Below are 26,522 nucleotides of genomic sequence, written 5' to 3'. Positions count from 1 at the left end.
TTGAGTATAACAGTAAAATTAGATTCAGTAACAGGAAATGTCTTACATCAAAGTTTCCACTTTTCTTCTGAATTGCTCGAACTCTATTGAATAAAACATCAAATTTTCCTTCAACATCTCCACATGCCAAGCTGCAAACAAGAGATAAATGTTAAGGGAGTCCAGGAAACATGAATGGCCTGCCGGGCTTGGTACATATTAGTCTTCCCGGATAAGGTAGGTATGGGACTCAGTTCCTCTGAGGTACTGGAGAGGTTCAGCACATGTGATCTTGGGGCAGCTCCACCTAAAGGTCACCAAAACTTTCAACTCACCACATCTAAAAGTTAGTTTATCATTTCCTCCAAAATGGAACCAACTTCTTCTCCTCACTTCCCAAGGTTTGTGGATGGCTGTTTTGCCAAGTTGGTCTTCAAGAGTCAAAAATCCCCCATCCAGTCATCAAGTCTCATCAATCCCATTTTCCAAACATCTTTCACATTCATTCCACCCTTTTCCTTTCCAATGCCACTATCAGTCATCCATTTGACAACCATGTATGGACACCTACAATATGCTAAGGCACTATGCCTGGTACTATGCGAAGAACACATTAGGAGTAAAAAGGAGAAAGATTTAGTTCAAACCTCAAAAAGCTGACAATCAGGGAAGGGGAGACACTCTGATACAAACTTATATGAAGAAGGCTACAATAAGAGGTATGTGTAAAGTGTTAAGTGTTAAGGGGCAGAGACATAAAAAGTAGTAAGAGCTTCTACAAGTCTTTGATCCTTCGAGTTTCCATAGCAGAAATCTCCCCTATGGTCAGTTTGATCACTCTGTCTCTGCCATTCCCTAAGGTAGTTACCTTTCCTAAAAGCCCCACCCTACCCACTCTGAATCTAAATTTTTCCCACCCTTCAAGGCCCAACACATCTCTAAAGCCTTCTTGACTGGCTCAGAAAGTCACTTTCTTCTCAAACTTCAGAAACCCATACAGCATCTCAGAGCAAGCTCTGTAACAAACTACTACGTGTTTTTATTTACCTTCTGAGCACCACCTCTTCTAGGACGCCCTCGAGTCCCTACCAGTCATTAATTACCGGTGCTCCCACAGGAGCCTGCACTTCCTCTCTCGTAGTAGTTGTCACATGGAATTAAAATTGTTTCTCGGAGAGCCAGCACCCAGTATATCCATCTCAAAGTTCACCTCCCCAACTAGGACCTTTCCCAGTGTTTCCTATCCCACTGAAGGGCAGAAATCTAGGATCCCACAGTGCTAACTCCTTCTCAAACTAAACCATCTCCAAGCCTTGTTAATTTCAACTCCTTACTATAAGCCTTGAATCCCTGCACTTTTCTTCTACCATCACTCTACCTAATCCTAGCTGCCCTCTTCTTTGGCTCTGATTTGTGCTCACACCGCAGCCAGAATCGCTTTCCAAAACAAAAAAAAAATTTGATCCTGCCACGGAGTTCTTTGGCATTTCAAGGACTTTAGAATAAAGACAAAAATATTAACCAGGGCTCAATCCTCCCTCTCCTGTTTCTCACAATAAGCTCAATACCCCTATTTTATCCCCTCCCAGAACCCTGAAGCTTTTCTTCCTGACGTTTATCACCACCATAATTTTGCATTCATCTGGATTCTTTGATTGGTATCTGCTCAAGACTCTAAGCTCCGTGAAGGCAGGAACTCCATCTGTGCGATGTCTAGCACAGTGCCTGGCACACTGCGATTGTTTAATAAATATTCAATAGGTGGATGGAGTCTCTTCACTCCAGCGCCTCCTCCTCCCCAAAAAAGTGCGCCTGGGCAGGAGCCCTATCTATCTAGTCTGTTCACAACTGACCAGGGCCCACCAGCGGAGCCCACGGCTAGGAATTGTCGTCAATAAATAAACGGGGGGTGCGGAGACGTGAAGGGGAAATGTGTCAGAGGCCTGAGACGGAGGAGGCCTGACGTTGGGAGCTTCCGCCTCTTCCAGCGTGTGTCGCCGAGGGCCCCCTCTGGGAAGCGAAGACAGACCTGCTCCGGCCAGGCAAAGACCCGGCCTGGGCTCACCAGCCGCTCCCACGCTCCCACCCCCGCCTTGCCCTCCTCCCATCCAGGCGCGAGAAAGCCCCCGGCCAGCAGGTCCGCGCGCGCGCGCACTCGCACTCGCACACGGGCGCGCGCCGCTGGGCTCCGGTCACTCACAGGCGCAGCGGTTTCTGAGCCATTTGTTCCAACAGCCTGGACCAGCACGACCACCAAAAATTGAGACGCTGAAACCACACTCCTCTGAAAAACGGCGGCAGCACTACGCTGACGTCGCGAGGGCACCCAGCCAATGAGGGTTCGCTGACCTACGGAGAGCGCCGAGGGACAGAAGCCTCTCTGCGGTGGCTTGGCGCTCAAGACGAACCCAGGAAGGGGAGCGCGAGCGGGAGAGGGAGGGAGAGGGAGGGCGAGAGGGAGGGGCGATGATAAAAAAAGGATTCCAGTTATGATTATTACAGAGCAATTGAAGTTATCGAGCCACGAGAAAGTTTTCGATACAACGTTGGGCCCTAACCGAAGCTAATCGTATCAGTCCAGCGGGCAAGACAGTCAGACTCCCTGTGCACACGTTTATTTGGTCAGTTTTTAACCCATCCTAAAGTTAAAAGAATAATGGTGATCACCTTGACACAGAAAGTGTCAACAGGTTGCCACATTTTCTTCCTCCCTTTCCCTTTCCTTCAAGGTGCACAGCACTTCTCGCTTTATCATTTGAAAGTAAATTGCAGACATCAAGATTACCTCAGCATGCATTTCCTAAGAAAAGGACATCCCCTCCATCACCAAAATACCATTAACACACCCAAGAGAATTAATTCAATAATATCATCCATATGATTAATACATCCGTATTTAAAGTACTCCATTTGTGTGTCCCTCCCCCAATCTCTTTAATATCTGGGACTTGTTTTAATTCAGAATACAATTAAGTTTCTATCTTGTATTCAGTTCCCTCTCTAGTCTGTTTAAATCAATGGCCCACGGACCTTTTTGGTTTTGCCTCCATGACATTGGCTTTTTAAAGATTTTTTATTTATTCATGAGAGACACACAGAGAGAAAGAGAGAGAGAGGCGCAGAGACCTAGGCAAAAGGAAAAGCAAGCTCCATGCAGGGAGCCGGATGCAGAAATCGATCCAGGGACTCCAGGATCACACCCTGGGCCGAAGGGAAGCGCTCAACCGCTGAGCCACCCAGGGATCCCGACACTGACCTTTTGTGGGAGTTCTGTCCAATTTGTTGTAGGAGACAACAGTATATAAGGAAATGGAAACAAATGGGTTTCTGACAACAGAGGGGCAGGAGAAATTCACTAAGGTCAGCTAAGTAATTAAAAAATCAAAACATAGATAATAAGTTTAAGGAAGAACCACAAAGCTCTGGTTTTCCTTACTTTGGAGGGAAATACTAAATTCCCTGTCTCATTAACTATTGATGCCCCTACTTTGATGGCACACTAAGCATGTGTCTTTACTACTTTGGGGGCAATCCAGCATAGCCCAGGAGTAGAAATCAAGACTGAATCTAGAAGAGTAGGAATGTGCCAAACATGCACAGAGTAATAACTTCAGGCAGAAGAAACAACAGTAAGATATGAAAACTCATCAGGGGAATTCTATATTACCTTTATACCTCTTGCAAAAAAAAAAAAAATTAAGGTTTATTTACTCATGAGAGACATAGAGAAGCAGAGACCTAGGCAGAGGGAAAACCAGGTTCTCTATTGGGAGCCTGATGTGGACTCCATCCCAGGAACCCAGGATCACCACCTGAGCCAAAGGCAGAGGCTCAAGCACTAAGCCACCCAGGTGCCCCCACCTCTTGCAAATTTAAATCTACTCTGAAATATAAAGTTTATGGATAGGAAGCTCATCCACAGGAAGTTAAGCTAGCTCAAGACAGCTGAATACAGTGTGTCAGAGTAAATGAAATTGAAAAAAAAATGAAAGAAACAGGGGTTTTGATGCATGCTAAGAAGTCTGGCTTTAGAATACACATTCTTCTCAAGTGCATGGAAAATTCCTCCAGGATAGATATGTTAGGCCATTAAAAAAGCCTCAACAAATTCAAGTACGTAGAAATTACATCAAACATCTTTTCAACCACAATATGAAACTAGAGTTCAGTAAGAAATAAGGAACAAAATTAGAAAGCTAAAAAATACATAGAAATTAAACAACACACTCCTAAACAACTAATAGACCAAAGAAGAAATCACAAAGAAAAATAAAAAATAGGGATGCCTGGGCAGCTCAGTGGTTGAGCGTCCTTTGGCTCAGGGCATGATCCTGAGATCCAGGATCGAGTCCCACATCAGGCTCCTTACATGGAGCCTGCTTCTCCCTCTGCCTGTGTCTCTGTCTCTCTGTCTCTCATGAATAAATTAATAAAATCTTTAAAAGAAAAAAAATATATATCTTGAGACAAATGAAAATGGAAACACAACAGACCAAAACTTATGGACTGCAACAAAAAGTTCTAAGAGGAAAGTTGATAACTGTTAATATCTATATTAAGAAAAAAGAAGTGTCTCTGATAAACAAGTTAACATTACACATCAAAGAACTAGAAAAAGGAAAATAAACTGAGCCCAAAGTAAGCAGGAGGCAGGAAATTACAAAGATTACAGCATAAATAAATGATACAGAGAATAGGAAAACAATAGAAAATTTCAATGAAACTAAGAGTTAGTTTTTGAAAAAGATAAAATTGACAAACTTTTAGCTAAACTAATCAAAAGGGGGCACCTGGGTGGCTCAGTGGTTGAGCGTCTGCCTTTGGCTCAGGTTATGATCCCGGGGTCCTGGGATCGAGTTCCATGTCAGGCTCCTGCAGAGAGCCTGCTTCTTTATCCCTCTGCCTATGTCTCTGCCTCTCTCTGTGTCTCTCATGAATAAATAAATCAAATCTTTTAAAAAATAAATAAAAATAAACTAATCAAGAAAAAGGGACTCAAGTAAATAAAATTATCAGTGAAAAAGGAGACATTTCAACTGATACCACAGAAATATAAAGATTACAACAGACCACTATGAACAATTATATACCAATAAATTGGACAACCAAGAAATGGATAGATTTCTACAAATGTAAAACTTAAAAGACGGAATCAAGAAGAAATAGAAAATCTGAACAGACCATTGAGTAAGGAGTCTGAATCAGTAATAAAAAACTCCCAACAAAGAAAATCCAGGACCAGATTATTTCATGAATTCTACCAAACATTTAAAGAATTAATGCCAGTCTTTCTCAAACTCTTCCAAAAAATTAAAGAGAAAGGAACACTCCCAGACTCATTATACGAGGTCAGCGTTAGCCCATACCAAAGTCAGCCAGATAAGGATACTGTAAGAAAACTACATGCCAATATCCCTGATGAATATAGATATATAATTCTCAACAAAATACTGGCAAAATGAATTCCACAGCATCTTAAAGGGATCATACACCGTGACCAAGTGGGACTTGTCCCTGGGATGTAAGGATGGTTCAACATATTGAAATCAATAAATTCAGTAAACCTCATTTATAGAATGAAAAATAAAAATCATATGATCATCTCAAAAGATGTAGAAGCAGGTGACAAAATTCAACATCCTCTCAGGATTTAAAAAAAAACAAAAACAAAAAACAAACTCCCAGCAAAATTATGCACAGAAGGCATATACCTCAAAATAAAAAGGCAATAATATGACAAGCCCACAGCTAACAACATACTCAATAGTGAAAGGGTGAAGGCTTTTCCTCTAAGATCAGGAACAAGACAAGGGTGCCCACTCTTACCACTTCTATTCAACATAGTACCAGTTCTAGCCAGAACAATTAGGCAGGACAAAGAAATAAAAGGCATCCAAATTGGAAAGGAAGAAGTAAAACTGTCTCTGTTTGCAGATAACATCATCTTATATATAAACAATCCTAAATACTCAAAAAAAAAACAGAACTAATCAATGAATTCAGTAACGTTGCAGGATACAAAATCAACATACAAAAATCAGTTGTGTTTGTATACACTAATAACAAGCTATCTGAAAAAGAAATAAAGAAAACAACCTCATTTGTAATAGGATCAAAAACAGTAATATACTTAGGAACACATTTAACCAAAAAGGTGAAAGATCCGTATACTGAAAACCATAAGATACTGATGAAAGAAATTGAAGAAGATACAAATAAGTGGAAAGATATTTTGTGCTTGCGGATGAGAAGAATTAATAGTTAAAATGTCCATACTACCCAAAGCCATATATAGATTCAATGGAATCCCCATCAAAATCCAACGGCATTTTTCACGGAAATAGAAAAAAAAATCCTAAAATTTGTACAGAACCACAAAAGACCCTGAATAGCCAAAGCAGTCTTGAGAAAGTAGAACAAAGCTTGAAGTATCGCACTTCCTGATTTTAAACTATGTTACAAAGTGATAGTAATCAAAACAGTATAGTACTGACCTAAAAACAGTTACATAGACCAATGGAGCAGAATCAAGAGCACAGAAATGAACCTAGCATATACAGTCAGCTAATATTTGACAAAGGAGCCAAGAATACTTAATGGGGAAAGGATAGTCTCTTCAATAAATGGTATTGGGAAACTGGATATTCACATGTAAAAGAATGAAACTGGACCCCTATCTTACACCACTCATAAGCATTAATTCAAAATGGGTTAAAGTTTTAAATATAAGACCTGAGACTGTAAAACTCCTAAAAGAAACAAGAAGCATTTTGACATTGGTCTTGGCAAAAATTTTTTGGGTATGACACCAAAAGCACAAGAAACAAAAACAAGCATTAAAAAGTGGGACTACATCAAACAAAAAAGCTTCTGCACAGCAAAAGGTACAATCAGCAAAATGAAAATGCAACCTACGGAATGACAGAAAATATTTGCAAACTATCAGATACGGGGTTAATACCCAAAAAACATAAGGAACTTAATAGCAAAAAAAAAAAAAAAAAGCAAATATTCTGATTTTAAAAATAGGCAAAGGCCACAAGTAGGCATTTTTCCAAAGACTATCAATGGCCAATACGTCCATGAAAAGGTGCTATGCATTCTAACTGGCTGATATCTCATTGTGGCTTATCAGTACCTCATACCTCACAACAGTTAGAATGGCTATTACCAAAGAGATAATACTGATGAGGCTGCAGAGAAAAGCGAACCCTTATGTACTGCTGGGGAGAATGCAAATTAGTACAGCCACTATGGAAAACAGCATGAAGCTTCTTCAAGAAATTAGAACTATCATATTATCTAGCAATCTCATTTCTGGGTATATATCCAAAGGAAATGAAATCATGAGATATCTGTACCCCTACATTCGTAGCAGCATTATTCATGATAGCTAATACGCGAAAACAACCTAAGTGTCTACCGACGGATAAATGAAGAAAACATAGTATATATATTTACAATGAAGAAAGAAGGAAATCCTGCCATTTGCAATAACATGGATGAATCTCAAGGCCATTATGCGAAGTGCAGTAAGTCAGAAAAAGACAAATTACTGTATGATCTCACATGAAATCTAAAACTGCACCCATAGAAACAGAGTAGACTGGTGGTTAGGAGGAGTTGGAAGGGAGGCAGGGGGAATAGGGAAATGTTGGTCTAGGGTTATAACTTCCAATTATGAGTAAGTTCTGGGGATCTAATGTACAGCATGGTGACTGTAGTTAATGATACTGTATCATATACAGTTTACCCTTGAACCACCCAGGGGTTAGGGGCACTGACCACTTGCATAGTCAAATATCTGTATATGACTTTGACACCCCCACAGTTGACTGGAAGCCCTACCAATAACATAAACAATTAACATGTATTTTGCATGTTATATGTATTATGTACTGTATTCTTACAATAAAGTAAGCTAGAGAATAAAAAATATTAAGAAAATCATGAAAAAATACACATATAGTACCCTATCTAAAAACATCTGCATATAAACAGACTTATACAGTTCAAACACATGCTGTTCATAGGTCTACTGTATCTGAAAGTTGCTAAGAGAGTAGATCTTAAATGTTCTTACCACACACACACACACACACACACACAAGGTAACTATGTGGAGTGATGGCTATTTCAGCTAACCTTATTATGGGAGTCATTTCACAATATATACATATACCAAATCATCATATCATACATCTTAAACTTACACAATGTTTTATGTCAATTATGATTCAATAAAGCTGGAAAAAAAAAAAAGTAAGAACTTACACCCTCCACTCCTCTGCAACACATACACACACACACACAGAAGAAAACTGTATTTTCAGCTCTTATCTTCTGAGAACCCTGTATCCTAAATGTAACTGGGGAGTTTGTACTACATGTATCAACTCCAATGTTCAGAATATATATCTGGCCAAACATTTTAAATCTTACGTAAAAAAGAAAGTTTAATTAAAGAACCAAAGGGAATTCTACTAGACTAGTTCATCCTCAGAAACACACAAGTGAACTGAAGTATGTCATTAAAATTTTGGTTTCTGAGTTAAAAAAAAACAAACAAAAATAGTCTGGCTTTTTCAAAGAGGCTGTGAGAAGTCACCAAAGGATTCTAAGCAGGTGGGGTAACATGGCCACTTTACATTTTGGAAAGATTGTTCTGACAACATTGTGGAAGGTGCATTGGAGGGATCATTGTGGTGAGGAGACACAGCTATAGTGCAGCAGAGCAGAGGACAAATAATGGTCTGGAACAGACGTAGTGGGAAAGGACAGAAACAGAGCTATGAACTCTTTTTGGACACAGAATTGATGACCTCAGACACCTTCCTAGCTAACACCCAATTCTGAATAAGGATGCCTGTCTTCCAAACTAGACTGGCCAGTCAGTATCCCTCATCCCTTGATGTCTTTAGTCTGAAAGGTCCTCCCTAGGATCCCCCTGCCTTGACCCTGCAGGCACATTTTAGAAAATGCTTTATTTTAGAAGTGGCAGCCCTACTTCATCATCTAACACATACACAGCATACACACTGTTTCTCTGTATCACAGTTCCAAAAGGGAGCACATGTCAAGATGTCATCCATCTCCAGACATCTGACTCACACAGAGAAGAGATAGGAGGAGCCCATCACATACATCAAGCTATCAAAACACTCCTTTTTACTTCTTCTGCTCAGTCTAGAAGACTCAACCTGAAATAATTTTAAGATTTTCTGTTATTTGTAATGTCATGGAAAAGCAAATTACTGACATTCACAAGGTGATAATCTATAAAGAACAAGTTTGTTTTCTTTTTTTTAATTTAGGATCTTATTAGCAATATATTAGCATCATTAATAGAAAAAAACTGTTGACACAGAAACTCAAAAACCAGCCATTAAGAAAATAATGTAGTAATCAACCACTATGAGAGAAAGTAAGTCCTCTCATTTGATTCTACTGGCAAGCCCAAGTTTATCCTGAGCTCTGAGAGACTCTGTCCTGAGTGGATGATGAAACTTTCAAGTAAAAGGTAAGGAGTTATAGGTGTGAGTTTCTGAGGGATACTGCCTCAAAAGAAGTTCAGGAGTAGTCACAGTCCTCCAGTTTACTCCAATGTTGGATGTTTCTAGGACGACCAGCGTAGTTTCCTTTTGAGGAGTTTTAACAATTCATCAGCCTCAGGAGTCAGGTCTTATAAAACGTTCCTCCATGTTAAAAAAAAGACTTCGTTCCAGAGGATTAAGTTTTTCATCGCTTCTCCAGCTTCTTGTACTTGGCTTCTGCCAGGGAGATAGGGAGAGGAAGTTAAATCTTTTAAAACCAGCTCTTTAAAAGATCTTTTTAGTCAGCATTTCCAGGCACATTCAACAATATCTATTATATTAAAAAAAAAAAAAGTCTATTGGCTTCAATCTCATAATCTGTCCAAACTGGGTTCATATTGGAGGCATATCATAAATGTTAACTATCATATTAGCTAAGGACAGATATTTGGATATCTATCATCGACTTAAAATTGTGTGTGTACAACTTAAAATTAGGAGACAAACATGTACACACACACACACACACACACACACAGAATTAGGAACAAGTTCCTAATTTACAAGCACCTGCTCAGACGGCTCCACCAGGATTAAGCAGATCTACTGGCACTTGAGTCACGGGGAGCCTTACTAAGCACAGAAAACTGCTTCTCCAGGCACTGCTCCAGGCACTGCCCCAGGCACTCTCTGGGAGCCAGACTGGAACTCTCCAGTTGTATAAATGTATGTTTCCCCTTTTATTTTCTTATTCCTACACCTCACTATGGGAAAGCAATTTTGAAAGACACAGAGATTTAAAAGACCATCAAATAAGCCTCTTAATGTGATAGATTATCTTTTTCTTTAAAACCTTGAAAACAAAACAGAACAAACCCTGAAAGCATCTGGTATGATGCCTTCTATATATATAGTACGGTTCACAGTCACCATTTAGTAAATGTGGATAATGAAAATGTTAATCACACTCATCTCAAATCTCAATCTTTTACAGACTTCTCTCCTGAAGTAGTAAGAAATTGTCAATGATGAAAATAAAATAATCTGTAAATTATTACCTAGGATAAAGACAACTACATTGTTTTTAATCATGGATATAAGAGCCAGAGCCAGTTAGCAAACCATCAACAATACAGGTACCAGTTTCCTCCTTAAAAGAAGAACAATCTTTCAAGAAAAATCTATAACTTCTCTATTTTTTAAGACATTTATTCACATTAGTAAAGCTGCTTCGGTCTGCTGAACCACAGTTTTAAGAGCTTGAGCTTTGTAATCAAACAGACCTGGTTTGGAATATAGCTCTTTCACATGCTAGTTTTGTAACCTTACGCAAGTTAACCCCTTCGACCAGTTTACTCCTCCAAAGAATGGGGATAAAAATCACATCTTATACATTATGGGAGGAGAAAAAGCTTAATACATGTAAAGCACTAAGAACGGTGCCTAATATATATCATTAAGTACTCAGGAAATCGTATTTTTATTACTACTACTAATAAAAAATTACCCGGGGCACCCGGGTGGCTCAGTGGTTGAGCTCAGGTGGTGATCCAGGCTCCTGGGATTGCTTCTCCCTCTGCCTATGTCTCTGCCTCTCTCTGTGTCTCATAAATAAATAAATAAAATCTTTAAGGGAAAAAAAAAATCACTCTCACTAGGTTTTTGTGAAGATTAATTAAAATAGATCATTACAGGCACACCATAAATGTTAACTATCCTAGCAGGTAAGATCATACAGCGGGGTGGGGGGGGCGGGGGGGGACAGACAGGGTACCCTTATTAAATTAAAAAAGAAATGAAAATGATTACCCAGTTTTTTTGAATATGCATCCAACTTGTAGGCTGCCTGCTCCAGAGCTGCTACTTGCTCTTCAATTACATTGATCTGATCCAGATAAGGCTGCAGTCCAGCATCTTTGAAAACAAAGACAGACCACACGTTCATAAAGCCTCAACACGGAGTGCAGAAAAACACAGAGTGGGAAGTAACAGTACTAGTGTCCCGCCAGCTGTGCCCCAGACACACTAGCCGGGTGACAGGATTCTGATCAATCGCAGGACAAACACTAGCAGGCAGCAGCCAGCTGACCAAGCAGAACTGTGAGCTGGACAAAGCAAGTCTCTCTCATCCATGAACAATCCTCTTTTAGATTCTTTGCTCCTCCAGCAATCTTTCCATTCCCGAGTCAGTTTCTTGAGTAATCCCCTACCAACAAAGAGTGCCCACAGAGAAGGAACACAAATATGGAAAAATGGAAAAATACATCCTACCAGTGTAACATTTAAAGATGCTCTGGTTTTCTGCTTATAGAGTAGTCCTTTATGGATTTCATTGTTAAATAAATTCACTAGAATCTAACCACCCCTCTTTTCCCCTATCCCTTTCCAGGAATAAACTGATCAAATCAAGATTCAGAAGCAGAAATAACCATACCAAAACATGCTAATCCTCAATATGGCAGAAATTCCCTTAACTTCGTGATTTACTTTTAGAGAATGAGCTCCCTCAGGACAGGTGCCATGACCCTTCCACTTCTCTACAAACCCAAGCACAAAAGAATATTAAATACAAACATGTTTAATTATAAAAAGTATTACTTACATTTCTGGTTTAAGTCCTTTAGGTTTCTACTAATGTTTATAGCGATATCTTTCATTTCAAGATACTTCAGGCTGGTTAGTTTATTCATATTTTCCAGGAGCTTATAGTCTTCACTGGTGGCTTTAAAATAAACAGAAGATGTCTTTACGATTTGTCACAGATCACCAGAATGTGGAATCATAGGCCAAATGGTAGTTCAAGGCAGGACCCCAAGAATGTCAAAGGAGCAGGCCACTACTGATTTATGACATTTATACCCAGCCTGTGTACTCTGAATGTCTAAGTAGAAACTCAGATACTAATCAGCTAACTATTTAAACCAAATAAGATCCAATGACTTCAGACTCTTGGTTAAAAAGGGAAATAATAAATTCATGTCTTAAGAAAAAAGAGGTGACATAGCCTTGGTTTTCCTATGGTATGAAAACATGTTATTTGAGGGATTGCATCCTAAGTATATATAAAACTTCCAACAGGCATCTTTCAGGGCACGCGGAGTGTTGCGGAGGGAGCCACACACCGACGCGGCTAAGGCAGCGCACAGCCCCCAGAGCCCAAGTGCCGCTCCAGCGAGCGAGCGAGCGGCGCAGGGCAGCACCCCAGTCAGCCCACACCCCGCCTCACCCGTCAGTTCTCCAGTCAGGTAAGTTGCCATTTTGGAGAACATGTCCCGGCAGAGCTCAGTGATGTCAGCCTCAGCCGGCTCCTTTGCTTCCTCAGCTGTCTCCACGGCGGCATCGTCTGAATCAAAGGAGAACGAGGACGGGTCGGGCCCTGCACCGGGTCCTAACCCAGCCACGGCATCCTCTCCCCACACCGCCTCCCGTGTCCTCATTCGATCAAGTCGGCCCCATTCTCCACGTGCCATAATTTCAAGACCCTCACTTCGTCCTTGCCCACCTGACACACCGACTCCGTTCCCTTGCACTCGCCCTTGGCTCAAGCCCGATCCCGTGGCCAAATCACCTCAGTCGCCCGCTCAGGTGCGCCCCTCCGACCTGCTCGCTCCGGCCAGGTGAGCCCCCGGCCTCCTGCTGGGCACTTCATGCCCATCTACTCTGCGTACCTCGAACCGGCTCCTCTCTCTGGGTCGAGGGGACACCCTCGGCCGCCGCCGCCGCCGCCATGCCGGGCCCCGCGCTGCTTCCGGTAGTTGGGCTGCCCGCGCCTGCGCGCCGCGCGTGCCCCGCCCCGCCCCGCCCCGCCCCGCCCCGCCCCGCCCCGCCGCCCCGCCGCCCCGCCGCCGCCCTCCCCGCGCCGGGCTCACCGCCCCGAGGTACTCCGTCTCCCCGCTGAGTTGTGCGGCTCCGGAGGAGTAATACAAAGAGTAAGCGTGAAGCTGAAATTGAGGCTAAAATAAGCCATAGTGAGTCCCTCCGTTGCCAACAGTCGCGACGTCTGGAACTGACATTGCGCTCATCCCTGTCACTAGTCTAGTAAAACCCGATGACCTACCTGTCTGGGGCCGGTTGCGCTCAGGTGGCCCGCTGACCAAAGCCACAGGGCCAAGTTACCCTCTCCCGAGAGACGCCCCCACCCAGGCCTGTATTCGTCGCCAAAGACTGCTCAGGAAATCCACGCTTTTGAAGGCAGTCTCATCCTTCCCTTGGGAAACCTTCAGTCATTGATTCCTGAGCCGAAATACTGGTCCTTCAGTGTCTTGGTTAAACAACTCATTTGCCCCTTTTTCTTTTAAGATTTTATTTATTATTCATGAGAGACACAGAGAGAGAAAGTGAGAGAGAGGGAGAAGCAGGCCCCATGCAGGGAGCCCGATGCCGACTCCATCCTGGGTCTCCTGCATCACGCCCTGGGCCAGAGGCAGGCGCTAAACCGCTGAGCCACCCGGAGATCCCCAGCCCCTTTCTGAAACTGCAGGTTGGCACCTACTTCTCTTCAGCTGATACAGCCTTTCTGGAAGAACGCTTTGTAACTTTTTACAGCTGAGGATACACTCTAGTTATCTTGATTGAGTTTAGCTGTTTCACAAGTCTCCTAGGTGTATACACTGTACATGACGGGATGGTGAAAAGGGTGGGAGAAGGGAATGGATGAGAAAAAGCAACTGGGGATCAAGGTGCAAAATGAGAAAGAGGTAAAGATCACAGGGGAAGGGAAGAAGCACATATAGTGAGTCTTGGGATGCAGACCTATATACCCAAAATTTTGGTGTAGATTCCTAGTTATTTTTCATCTCACCTTCTTACCTCCCACACCCTACACCACACACACACACACACACACACACACACACACACACCAGCTACCCCTCATGGTAGCCTAAGGGCTACCTTACTCTCTTCATCCTGAGGACCAGGTCTCCCAAGGTCACTGTCTCCACTCTTTAAATGGTACAGTCATAATACTCACCATTTCAAATCACTCCTAAAAGTCAGAAGTTCTTATTTCAGAACTTCTCAGGCAGCCCAGCTCCTTCACATTGTCACTGCCCCCACTCTGCACCTTCCAGCAAGGATGAGTACTCCAGCCCAAGTACAAGAATGGTTCACAGCTCCAGCCTTCTTCCTCGTACCATCCCAGAAGCAAAACGCAAAGGTCCTGATTTTTCTAATGATTTTTATTGATAGTCACCAGAGAAACCCATATTATCCCTTGCAAAAATAGGGTCAGAGCCCACCACATTTTATTCCAAAGATCTCAAAATCCTGGAGTCATTTCTTTGTCTGATTCTTCTCAGGTTCCATCTATGTGCCTGTTTACAGCTCTCGCAGTTCCCAGTGTTTAGTGAAATGTCGGGAGCAGGCTTCTCAACTGAGCCTTCATGGTTTTTGCCCTGGATGGAGAGGTCACTCACTCCCAACTCCTCTGCAACACTGTAATCTCCAATGTGAGAAAGTCTCATCTCCTCCAAGGCTTCCCCTTCTCTTCCACCTGGAAACTCTATGGGGAAGACAAGAATTCCATGGCTGCTAGCAGCAGATCTCTAGATGCACAAAGGATAAAGATTTACTGGCAAATTGGAAGACATTTAGATAATGCTGCTCTCTTGGCTTCTACTTTTCTCACAAATCGTGGTTATCCGGGTGCCAGGTGCTTAGGGAACATAACCCTGGCTTCCTTTATTCTGTTTGTTAATGATTTTTTTTTTTCATCACAGCAGAGCTAGGAGCACAGGGAGTAAGAAGCCCAGGGTGAAATGTTACTTCAAAGAGCTACACAGAGCTACATGGCTACCACAGAAACACGGAGTCACAAGCCTAAGCATGATGCAAGCGACACACAGAAACATTGGTTCAAAAGGCCGGACCCAGGTGGGACTCAGCAGTAGCAGTGGAGGGATCTGCTGCCCTAGAAGTGGAGGGCATGTCCTGAGGAGTTCTCTATGGAGGCAATGAGAGAGGAGCCAGCTATCTGATGCTTTAGAATCCCTCCCCCACCACTCTCCTGCCCACCCTGGACTCCCCAGGGGTCTGGAGTCACAGGTGAGGTTGGCTGCAGATGCTCCCAAATGCCTTGATCCCCCTGTTGGAAGAAAAAGGGACAGGTTATTTGAAGGAAGAATTTGGGTCCCACTCTACTTCCTTTTATCTAGAAAATCTGGATCTGATTCTTCAACCTCAGACCATCTCCTGGAGGCCACAGCAGCCCTCAGGCCAGAGCAATCAACCTCAGATCTTCCCTCCACTCCTTACCTCCACTGATATAGTGACTACTAGGAACATGTTCTGCAGGAGCCTGAAAACAGGCTATTTCAAAAATGTTTTGCCTCCACTCACTGAGTAGAACAGATGGTAGGGTTCAAATGTGGGAAACCAAGAGGACTCAAGTGAAGGGCCACTCACCATGCCTGGGGAGGAAGCTAGCTGCTCCTTCCTCTCCAGCATCTCTAGCTTTGAGCCCACAGCATCTACTTGGGACATGACTCCTTCCAAGACAGTCTCCAACTGAAGAACTCTCCTTGTGAGTCTGCAGGATTTGAGAGAGACTAAGGGAGCAAAAATATGCATCATGGGGCTAAACATCTATAGGGGTAGGGGAGACATTATGGTCTGTGTGTGAATGGGAGCAAGGAAGGTAAGGCCCAGCCTTGTAGGGAGAATAAAGGAGAAGGGGAACACAGGTTCTCCCTGGGCTAGGACAGAAAATTAGAAGGTTATGGAAAGAAGCTCAACATAGGACATTACAAACACACTCAGCCCTGCTGCACATACGTGTAGAATTCTTCTCCTGAAACCCAGCCATCTGCTCTGGTAGCCTCTGGACCCGACTCGCCTGGTGAGCTACTCACAATGGATTGTCCTAGGTTCTCAATCTCTGCGTTGAGGACCACCTGATTAGGAAGTCAGAGAGGAGAAGATGACTCTGGGAAGTCATCAGCTCCTATTTCATCACCTGCTCTGATGGACTCTCAGGACCAGGCCCTTAGGCTCCAGTTCATTCTATTCCCTTTCTCTCTGAATCTCTAGAGACAATAGGATCAGTGTAGTAGTGCTGGACACAAAGCTGGACCAACCTCTGGGAGGGAATCACCTTCCACAGAAACAAAACATGAGCTCTTGGAAGCCTTGATTAATGAGACCCTCACTAGAAGCCAACTCAGTTTGGGAAAGGAAGAACACTACCAGAATTCCTGCCACTTTCCCTCCTGCCCTTGATTTTGGGGTCTATACTAGATAGGGATGAAGCAGGCACAGCAGGTATAGCTAAGGATCCAAGTTTGAAAATCCCAAGGAGAAAGTAAGTCCTCAGAAAGAATTGTCAGGGATTCTTGGATAATTGATCCTCCCCCCCCCACCCACCCACCCAAGACTATGTTTTAGAGCAGTGGTTTTCAACCTTGGCTATGCATTGCAATCACTTGGGGAGTTTTTAAAAGTACTGATGTCTGAGTCTCTCACTCCCCCAGCGATTATGTCTAGAGTGTAGAGACCTGAGTATGAGGATTATTTGACTCTCCACCCCTACCCCACTGGGGTATTCTAATATGCAGCAGTTTGAGAATCACTATTCTAGAGAGTTCTCTCCTGCCCCTCTATTGAAGGATTTTCAGTTTGGATTTGTGTTCTGGGTGTGTTGGCAGGGAAGGGAGAGAGAGTGGTTTTCTTTCACTGCCTCTGCATCAGCCAACTGGGCTCACCCTCTTTTCCTCCAGGTCCTGTTGCATTTGTTCCTGCTCTTTTTTGTCCAGGATGTGATTTCCATCTTGATCAAACCTGGTGAAGGCGGCTGTGAGCTCAGTGATCTCATGCTCTGCGTGCCCAAGTCTGGGGAAAACAGTATGAGGAAATGACTTCTGACCTGTTGTGGCTGTGATCTCTCAATTATAGACTCCCTACTTTTTTTCAGACTTCATGACTCTTGCTCTCTGGGGAAGAATGAGACTACGTGGGAAGGCCAGGATCTCCAAAGTTTAGCAATTTTACTCCCAAGAAATTGTTTGAATCTATGCCTTCCTTCTCTTAGTCCTGATAAATAGTTTTAGGCCCTCCAGTGTTCTATAGGAATTATTGCAAAATTTCTTTGCCCTAAATACTCCATCCCCCCAATCCCACCCTTCATTCCCTACCCCTGAAATTCATACTCTATAATGCAACTAGAGTAATTAAGCTTTCCAAGGTGCAAGTCTAAATACACCCATTCTCTGCTTAAAATCTCTCCTGGGAACCCTATTCTTAGGATAGATTGGTGGTATACAAGGTCTTTCCCAATGTTGCCCTTCTTCATTCCTCTGGTCTCATCTCCTGCTATGTTCCACTTTTATTTGATACCTTAGCAATGCTTAGCTAACATGTACCCTACATGTTGCTCAACTTAACACTTTTATCTCTTGGAATGGACTTCCCCTGCTTGTCTACATGTAGGAACTTATCCTCCTGTAGGTATTCATACATCACCTCTTCCAGGAAGCCTTCTCTTAAGCTCAAAAATAGAACTGAATACTCTTTTTACTTTGTGCTCTGTATCTTTTAGTCAATTCGGTTGTTGAACTTGTTCTGTAATTCAGTTTATTTGCTTACATGTGTGTGAGCTCCTGGGGGACAAAGACTTTGTCTTATTTAATTGTGTGCCCTACTCAGTGCCTGGATCACAGCTGGTGCTCACAATATATTTTTTCAGTGTGTGTTAATATGTTTGACTGGGAAACAGGGAGGCTAAGAGAATAGGCCCATGTTTGTAGGGGAGCATAGAACCAACTACAGAGCTTTGTGGGAATGAGAAATGTATGTAATAATTAGGAAATTATATTATTACATTAGTTCCAAGAGTTGTTCGACAAGGTCCAGGAAGTTATAGAACATGGCTGGAGACCTTTAAACCAAGGGCACAATTCTGATGGTCAGAATCAGAGCTCTGTAGGCCAAAGGCCAAAACCAAGGTCAGAGGCCCATAGGCCAAGATCAGAAGTTTTAAGGCAAAGGGTATATGGTTGAGGGTCAAAGACTTATTATAGATCAATCTCAGAAAAGATTGGATCTCTGGTTGCTCACTCCCTCAAGGTGTTGGTGAAATCTTCAAATTGGATCTCTTGCTCCCCACCCTGCAGGACCTTCTGTACATCTGAAACCCGCTCCTTCCTCAAACGCAGCCTCAGTAGGGTCTTGTTGTAGCCCTGGAAGGGAAAAGGAAACAGGTACCAGTTCCCACAGCCTTCCTTGCCCACGCCTCCATCACAGGATGCCAGGCTTCCAGGGATAAATCAAAGCCACACAAAGGCACAGGTCCTTATACCAGTCGGAACAGACCAGGCCTTGGGCTTGGGTCCTAATGCAGATGTGTGGCTCAAGGAGACTGAGTGGTTACCTGTTTCAGGAGATCAGAAAGTTGCAGCTCATCCTTCTGTCCAGCCAACTCTTCCTTGACCTCTGAGTATGTGTCATTGATGATGGCCAGGAACATGTTCTGAAGATAAAGTGGGGACCCGGGTCCTCACCCACATACCTACTAACAGAATTGAGCCCACTAACCTTATTAATGTCCCAGATACATATTCTAAAGGAGCCAATGTTTTCAATCTCAACTCTGCAGCCCACTAACCCCCACATCTCAGAGTCCCCAAGCCCCTGTTCAGCACAATCCCCTATTAGGGATGGATCAAGCTCCTGCTATCTTCACTCAGTTGCTTTGTAGTAACCTGACTACATCATATGTCAGGGTTCACCTCCATATAAGAGCCTACCAATCACTGAGAGTGCAGTTTTGCTGTCTTTACCATCTAATCCCAATCTAACCCATCTATCTCTAACCATGATCAAATAAAGAAACCTGCTGGCTTTGTTAATAAAAATTAAGCCCAGATCTTTCATAGTTGGCACAGAGAAAGAGAATATAAAGCAATGGTGATATAAATAGCTAGAGATTCCTTGAGGAAGAGGAGAATAGATATAGAAGCTTCTAGATTCAACCACTTTTCTTCATAGGGTACTTTTCTCTCCCTTTCCATCCTTGGAGAATAAAGGTTTCATTATACTGAGGGAGTCTGCAGATTCCCTTATACTCTGCAAACTGCCTGACGTGCTGGACACACTGAGCACATTAGCCAGCTCTTGGGAGAGCCAGAGCTTCCCCCACCTGATTCTCTACCCCTGACTGGAGATACCCATTTTAATCCTGGGTATAGAGCATGGGGTTGGGGGGGGGAGCTAAAACCTCACTCTACAGGTCCTTTATGTCTCCACCCCTCAGGCTCCCAATTCCCACCTCTCAGAGGGACCCTCACCAGGAGCACGAAGAAGACAAAGAAGACATAGGTGACAAAGTAGGCAGGTCCCAGGATGCGGTTGGCATTGTCAATAGCGTTGTAGTCAAAGTCCCCAAGGATGATCCGGAACTGAGTGAAACTGAGAGACCAGGGTCTGGGCTTCACCCAGAGCCTAACCACAGCCCTGACCCCTATTCACACCCCCAACACACTTTCCTAACTACCACTCTTCGGTGAACTCAGACTCACTATATTTCCAAACTGAGAGAAAGAGTGAGGTACAGAGATACTTGAGCATACACACCAGGACTTCTGGAGATTCTCACACAGATGCTTTAAGCACAGACATGCCTGCACATGTACACCCAGCCTCCCCAAGGATACGCACACCCACAAAACTGGAGGGTGAGGGGCCCAGGAGGAGGGAAAAGGGCAAGACACACACATGCACTTGATGAAAGTGCTAAAGTTTTCCACTTGGGTTCCAAAAAGCAGGTAGCCGAGTTGAGCATAGGCAAAGAAAACGATGAAGAACATGACAGCAAATCCCAGGATGTCCTTGGCACAGCGGGCCAGTGTGGAGGAGAGCTGAGTCATGGTTTTGTTGAAGCTGATGTACTTGAATATCTGGACAGGCCATGTCGAACCAAGCAGTGAAGGAAGAAAAGAGAAAAGCTTTGAATAGTCCACTCCACGGGCTATAAAGGTCACAGGAGTTGGCAAACCAGACAAGGAAAATGAGACAAGTACTGAGGAAGGGAGAATGAGTGCCCTGAGGTGTTGCTGGGGTGGGGGTCCCAAGGTACCTTGATCCAGGCAAAGAAGAGGTTCACGGCATTCATGTTGTTGTACTGTGTCTGCCAGAAGGCGAGGAACTCAAAGTCAGCATACATGTTTGGCTGCTGCAGGAGCTTCCCCATCAGCCGATTCACCTCAAGGGTTCTGAATATGTGGAAGCCCACAGCCACAATGGAGAGCTGTCATCAGAGAGATCAGAGGTGTCAAGAAAAGTCAGGATCTCAAGAGAAGTTCAATGATAAGGTCCAAGGGGAGAGCTGGGGTAGGTAAATCAGGTGAGGAAAAAAAAAATCCTTCCATTCTGAGTTGTTGACTATCTCAGGTTCAAATGGAACTGAATAGGATGATTAGCGGAACGTCTTAAATCCCGAGAAGGCTTTGGAAGCAGTGGTAAATATGTAAAGTACCATGGATAATTGGAGCCAAGTAATTTTATTTCTTCCACCACTTCCTAGCCTTGGTTGAGAAGCTAATGTGTCCTATTAATAAGGAAGAACATGAAGATAAAGAGGCAGAATATTTTATTAGAAGAGAAGAGAAAAGGTAGGAGTTTCAAAGGGACAGGTCATAAAGGCAAAAGACGGAAGAGAAACAGAATAGCAAGTACATAAAGAAAAGGCGGTGCCTGGATCGCAGGTCAGAGGGAGACGGCATGTGGGAGACAGTTTCCCAGGGGTGAGCCAGAGGAACATCAGCCTCTGAGTTTGGGAGCTTTAACACAATGATTTGATCAGAAGTCATAAGAAGGGCTCGAGACTCCAAAAGGAAGACCTTGGAGCCCCTATTTAGGTGAATCCCCTTCCTCTTTCTAATATGTCCCAAGTATAGGATATCTGCCTCTCACCATGATAACAACCAGGTCCAGAATATTCCAGATGCTGCTGAGGTAATGAAGCCGGTGGATGTGGAGCTCCAGGATCTCCTCTACCATATAGTAGACGATGAAGATGCAGAAGATGATTTCACAGCCAATGATGAAGAAGTCCCAGTTGCTGACATAGCGGATCAGCTTAACTGTGCGGATTTGCCAGGATGGGATAGCACCTCCTGTGGCTGGAAACTCTACCACCAGTCTATGGGAGGAGAGGGAGATACCTGATGAGACCTAGGCTGGGATAGTTCCTCCCATCCCCTCTCTTCCATACTCCCCTACCATAGGGTACAAGTTTATGTGTCTCAAGCAGAGAAGGGAATCAGGAACCATGGATGGAGGGAAGATAGGGAAACAGAACCCACCTCAGAACACAGAAAAGATTGATGTTGGCATTGTAGACTGAGAAGTCAATGAAAACTACACGAGTGCCCCTATCTAGCCAGAGGCCCTCCTGAAGGTCCTGGAGTGCCTCTGCACTGGCCTGTCGGGATCCCGGAAGGTCCAGATAGTAGCCACCTCCACTGTAGCTTGTCAACCGGCCCCAATGAGAGGAGCCCCCCAGCTCATCCTGTGAATGGTATGTCCACCTGTCACAGAAGAAACCATCTGAGCAGAAAGGGCTGAGCCTATCCAAAAGCTGACTTCCAAGGCAATGGCATCACTTTATAATTGTCTGGGCTTTACAATTTCATATATTTTATATATACATATCACATATAATATATATTTCACGTATATTACCTTGTTTGTTACTATGTAAGAAAGGAGGGTAAACATTATCCACATTTGAAGATGAGGAACCTCAGACTAGGTTAGTGTCTGAACTGAAACTCAAACGTATTTCTCATGATGTTCCTCAAAACTATGGATGACAAACCCATGCCCCACTTTGACCCCAGACTGAGTAGTCTCTACTAGGGAAACACCTGGCTTATATAATTCAGGAAATCCCCTTTCTGCTCTTGTGGTTGGGGACCTAGCTGCTTTGCCCCATGATTCTCAGTTTTGTGCATAAATTTCCTCCCTGGGCCCTTACTTCCCGCTCTTACATGTCCTATCCATCCTTTCCACCCCCCCTTTCTTTCCTAATTCTTCATCCATCTTCAACCCCTTGTTGCTTTCCCTATCCAGTCCAAGGGTCAGACTCTTCCAATTACAACTTGTGTGGCAACATTAGTGTTTCATCCATTCTCCATACCCGTAAGAACATCTGGGCCAGAAAGGATGCTTTCTCTAGCAAGACTGCCTCCAGGGTAGGGCAAATGTGACAGTGATCTGTGTGTGGAAACAAGTCCAGAGGCTATGACTCTGTTTGCTAATATACCTTCTCTGTTCCTAAGTGACCCAAATCAAGATCTCCAAACAGTCACAGATGGGACCCAGAAAGATACTCCCTCCAGGTCCCCCAAGTCTCTTTAAGACTACGTGGAAATGGTTCCCAAACCTCAGGATTGTGTCAAGCTCAGAGAAGCAAGCCCAGCAACATTGGTGGGGGGACTCACTCACGCTGTGCCATTGAGAGGCCCAAAGGGGAGCTGCTCTTCCTTGTCTGGAGAGTAGACATCATAGCAGCTCAAAATGTCCTCACGGAAATCCTCATGCACCACACAGGAGTCATTGCGGACCCTCAGCTGCCGGAGCCTTGGAACCCCCAGCAGCAGGTTTTCATAGTAGATGAAGGAGTGGGAGCCGTGGCCCAGGCTCTGGTTGTTGTACCATTTGGTCCAATACAAACTGTCCAGTAGTGGGCCCTGGGCAAACTAGACCACAAGCTGGGTTAAGCTTGACCCTGCCTCATCCTGACCTTTATTTTTGAGATGACTTTTGCCTTCCTCCTTGACACCCTCCTCCCCCAGCTTATCCCTAGTCCACTTCTGTTGCAGTCCTTGGCTGACCCATGAATCTTGGCCAGCTCTTGACCTGATATGGCCCTACTCTTTATTTAAAATGCTTTTTGAAGTTCAGCCTTACCTTTGATTTCCAATACTAGTCTAACTCCTGGCTTGACTCCTTGATCACCATCCCAGTCTCTCATTTACCTTTACCTAAACTCTAGTTTGACCCATTGATTCTTGCTTGACCCTTTGACTCAGCCTGGTTCCAGAATGATCTGTTCTCTGGATATAGCCTGGTTCACTGTCTGATATTGCTGAGTCCTGGTCTTGTGGCTTGATGCTTCAGGCCATTGAAAAGGACAGGGGAGAGGTAGAGGGGATCTCATACTCACATCCCAGAAGTCCGCCATGCTGCTGATGGCCTGGAAGGAGACTCCAGTGTCTGACGGGGTATGTAAGAAGAGCTCCGACATCACTTTAGTGTAATAATAGGCACTGGAGCTTGTCATTCCGTAGGTCACTAGAAACCAACCCAAGAGACTATGTCTTGCTCACTGTTCTCATATCCATTCTCCAGAGGAGACAGGAAAGCCCATTGCCCTGGAGCCAGAGATGCTACCTAGATGGGATCCCATTAGACCCAACTCCCGAGAGTTGGTTGAGGAGGCTAATAAGGCATTGGGGAAACCAGGGAATGTATTAGGCTACAAGGTCTCCTTTCCTCCTAACTTACCTTAAGACTGAGCTCCATTCAGAAATTGTTTCTTGATACTGTCATTCTGAAAATCCACTTTTCTCTTCCTAAACCAGTTTGACTTCCTAGTTCTTACTCCCCAAATCCAAGATATTTCCACATTCTGCAACAGTTAGTGCTTCCTTTCATTTGTCCTATATTTATGCTGTCGGGAAATTACCTCTGAATTCTAGAGTACTCTGAGGCCCTGGCCAAACACCTTACAATGAAGATGTGGTCTCCTGGACTTTGGAGTCAGTAACTCCACAGCAGTGGGAGTAGGAGGTAGGCATGGCACCTCTGGCCACAAGGCATCCTGATGGGCACAGTTGTCTCCTGAGGGAAGGACTCAGAGCATCCCCAGATCAAAAAAAGGCATGCCCTTTGCCCTGAAGAACTGAATATCTCTTAACCACCCTAACCCATATACCTATTCTGAAGTAGAGCTGTCAAGGGAAACTAAAGTTTTCTAGTTTAAAGACAGAATTTGGAGAATATAAGCCACTTATTTTATAGATTGTCCTCAATTTAGATTTGCCTGATGTTTCCTTGTGTTTAAATTCAGGTTATACATTTGGCAAAGAATACCAAAAAGTGATGGGTGTCCTTCTCAGAGCTTCCTATCAGGAGGCACACATTGTCTAACTGTATCATTACTGGTGATGTTAACTTTCATCCCTTGTTAAGACAGTGTCTTACAGCTTTCTTCAATGTAAAATTATTGTTCTCTTTGTAAATGGTATGTATTTTGTGAGAAAATACTTTGAAATTATGTAAACATCCCATTACTCATCAGTCTTTCACCTACTAGTTTTAATATCCACTAATGGTTTTTGCCTGATTATTACTACTATGGTTGTCAAGTTGTGATTTTCTCATTCCAACATTCCTTCTGCACTTGTTAGTTATCATTCTCTTTAGGAATAACTTCTCCTTCTTCCTCATTTATTTAGTCATTTATGTATATCAGCATGAACTCATGTATTCTTGTTTTTTTCTATAGTTTATAATTTATTAGTATTATGATATTGTTACTTAATTTTTTAGCCAAGTCATGCAAGATAAAGACTAAAGAATTGTTCTTGATTTAAAAAGACTAAAGAAGCATAAAAACTAAATGTAATATGTGCATTTAGTTAGGATTAAATCCTGGACAATAATTTTTCCTTTTACTAGAAAGGCTATTAGTGGAATAATTGATGAAATTGTAATAAGGTCTGTTCATTAGATGATAGTATTGAATCAATGATAATTTCATGACTTTGGTAAGAGAATATCCTTATTTTTAGAGTTACAGATTAAAGTATTTAGGAGCAAAAGGGAATTATATCTGCAATTTATTCTCAAGTTGTGTGTGTGTGTGTGTGTGTGTGTGTGAAAAGAGAGAGAAAGAGAGATTGGGAGAGAGAACAATAAAAGAATTGCAAGCATGGTAAAATGTACTTATTTGGGAAATCTGAGTGAAATATATATATATATATATATATATATATATATAAACTCTTTGTGTTATTCTTGCAGCTTTCCGTAAGTCTGTAATTACATCAAAATATTAAAGTTATATCTGTCAGTCTCTTGTGAACAATTCTCTTTAAGAATTTTCCTTTTCAAATTTTGAGCTACATTTGCTCCCACCACCCCTAGAACCTATCCATAGTTTTGTGGGAAAGAGGGACCAGTGAATGGTCCTAGATTAGGTACAAGCAACGTCACACTTTTCCAGGGGAAAATCAGCAAAGAAGGAAGCATTGTGACTTCGTATTTCCCCATTCCACTTAAGTCCAAAAAACAACTTTACTTCTCTCTGATTCTCTGTGATTCACTGTGAATCACTGTGATTCAATCACTTCTCTGTGATTACTTGCCCTTAGTATTTGGAGGACTTATATTCAACTTTTCCAGATCTGGAAAATAGGTTGGAAGTCAAGCTTCTGTCTGCTGAAAGCCCACTACAAACTTAGGATGATCAGTGAGCTGAATTTTTCCTAATGCCATAGGCTGATTAAATTATTTCAGCTTCTGGATGACCACTAGATGGTACCCGTTGCTATATCTTTTTCTCCTCCAAGTCTCCAATTCTAAATTACTCCTCAGAATTAACATTGCTCTGAACTGTCAACCTATTATGGAGGCATAACATCTCTGATTATCATCTGAGATAGTAAAGACTATGTATTTTGAGTGAAGACTATGTATTTCACCTGGTCAAATGCCCACTGACACTCAGAAATTCAGTATTCCTTTTAACCATTTAATTGAAGTACATGCAAACAGAAAAGACTAAGAAACTATTTAAAAACCTTCTAAATTAAGATTTATGCCCTGTATAGTACCTATTCAGTGCCTTCTCTCCACCTGCATACCTTCTCTTCTTGCTAATTCTTATTTCAGCAACTTTTTACTTTGTCTCAGGAGATGAGGGGTGCTTACCTCCCCACCTCCATGAAATTCAATCTACTATTTCTCATACCCCAAATCAATACTTGGTAGAACATATTATCAGTCTAC

General features: G+C 43.0%; 3 protein-coding genes and 1 long non-coding RNA gene across 14 annotated transcripts in view; 1 reads left to right on the top strand and 3 right to left on the bottom strand.

Moving 5' to 3' along the window:
- CWF19L1 (CWF19 like cell cycle control factor 1) overlaps nt 1-2,359 on the bottom strand; it is a 29,628-nt gene extending 27,269 nt beyond the window's left edge. The window contains exons 1-2 of one of the 4 annotated variants that reach the window (XM_072805705.1): nt 2,180-2,359; nt 47-131 (exon numbers count right to left, since the gene is read on the bottom strand). In XM_072805705.1, the coding sequence (XP_072661806.1) occupies nt 47-131; nt 2,180-2,202 (108 nt within the window). In that variant the 5' untranslated portion in view covers nt 2,203-2,359. Of the gene's footprint in view, nt 1-46; nt 132-314; nt 1,769-2,179 lie in introns of those variants that run through there. The other 3 variants (XM_072805703.1, XM_072805706.1, XM_072805704.1) reach the window with 3 other exon arrangements.
- Nucleotides 2,360-9,251: 6,892 nt separating this feature from the next.
- BLOC1S2 (biogenesis of lysosomal organelles complex 1 subunit 2) lies at nt 9,252-13,297 on the bottom strand. Of its 3 annotated transcripts, none has more exons than XM_072805713.1 (5): nt 13,181-13,297; nt 12,739-12,855; nt 12,115-12,234; nt 11,322-11,426; nt 9,252-9,749 (listed from the first exon to the last, which is right to left on the bottom strand). In XM_072805713.1, exons 1-5 carry the CDS (start codon nt 13,239-13,241, stop codon nt 9,718-9,720), a joined length of 435 nt encoding a protein of 144 aa, XP_072661814.1. In that variant the 5' UTR covers nt 13,242-13,297; the 3' UTR covers nt 9,252-9,717. The 3 variants fall into 3 exon arrangements, with proteins under 3 accessions (XP_072661814.1, XP_072661816.1, XP_072661815.1); XM_072805715.1 differs by having other exon boundaries at nt 13,081-13,253; XM_072805714.1 differs by lacking the exon at nt 13,181-13,297 and adding an exon at nt 13,015-13,155.
- Nucleotides 13,298-13,331: 34 nt separating this feature from the next.
- On the top strand, nt 13,332-25,387 carry LOC140621001 (uncharacterized). Of its 5 annotated transcripts, none has more exons than XR_012020738.1 (3): nt 13,332-13,441; nt 14,813-16,812; nt 17,228-25,387. It is a non-coding gene; the product is annotated as an uncharacterized lncRNA (long non-coding RNA). The 5 variants fall into 5 exon arrangements; XR_012020736.1 differs by having other exon boundaries at nt 13,334-13,441; nt 15,233-15,386; XR_012020737.1 differs by having other exon boundaries at nt 13,334-13,441; nt 15,233-15,557.
- The window catches only part of PKD2L1 (polycystin 2 like 1, transient receptor potential cation channel), a 30,313-nt gene continuing 18,476 nt past the window's right edge, over nt 14,686-26,522 (bottom strand). Inside the window, exons 3-16 of one of the 2 annotated variants that reach the window (XM_072805700.1) lie at nt 23,674-23,801; nt 22,953-23,206; nt 21,809-22,033; nt 21,417-21,645; nt 20,581-20,751; nt 20,220-20,401; nt 19,793-19,913; nt 18,877-18,975; nt 18,564-18,685; nt 17,213-17,339; nt 16,287-16,405; nt 15,918-16,041; nt 15,528-15,597; nt 14,686-15,015 (exon numbers count right to left, since the gene is read on the bottom strand). In XM_072805700.1, coding sequence (XP_072661801.1) covers nt 14,759-15,015; nt 15,528-15,597; nt 15,918-16,041; nt 16,287-16,405; nt 17,213-17,339; nt 18,564-18,685; nt 18,877-18,975; nt 19,793-19,913; nt 20,220-20,401; nt 20,581-20,751; nt 21,417-21,645; nt 21,809-22,033; nt 22,953-23,206; nt 23,674-23,801 — 2,228 coding nt within the window. In that variant the 3' untranslated portion in view covers nt 14,686-14,758. The remainder of the gene's footprint in view (nt 15,016-15,527; nt 15,598-15,917; nt 16,042-16,286; nt 16,406-17,212; nt 17,340-18,563; nt 18,686-18,876; nt 18,976-19,792; nt 19,914-20,219; nt 20,402-20,580; nt 20,752-21,416; nt 21,646-21,808; nt 22,034-22,952; nt 23,207-23,673; nt 23,802-26,522) is intronic. The other variant, XM_072805701.1, reaches the window with a different exon arrangement.

This window comes from Canis lupus, chromosome 29 (assembly GCF_048164855.1).
Source record: "Canis lupus baileyi chromosome 29, mCanLup2.hap1, whole genome shotgun sequence".
In the NCBI taxonomy this organism is placed as follows: domain Eukaryota; kingdom Metazoa; phylum Chordata; class Mammalia; order Carnivora; family Canidae; genus Canis; species Canis lupus.
The sequence above is the reverse complement of the archived record's forward strand: the minus strand, read 5'-3'. Positions and strand labels throughout refer to the sequence as shown.

What these genes read in the sequence shown, in the direction of transcription:
- BLOC1S2 (XM_072805713.1), bottom strand. Translation starts at nt 13,241, where the DNA reads ATGGCGGCGGCGGCGGCGGCCGAGGGTGTCCCCTCGACCCAGAGAGAG. An exon ending in CCTGACTGGAGAACTGACGG is followed by an intron (nt 12,235 to 12,738) that starts GTGAGGCGGGGT and finishes TTTATTTTAAAG; the next exon opens with CCACCAGTGAAGACTATAAG. An exon ending in AAAGGACTTAAACCAGAAAT is followed by an intron (nt 11,427 to 12,114) that starts GTAAGTAATACT and finishes TTGTTTTCAAAG; the next exon opens with ATGCTGGACTGCAGCCTTAT.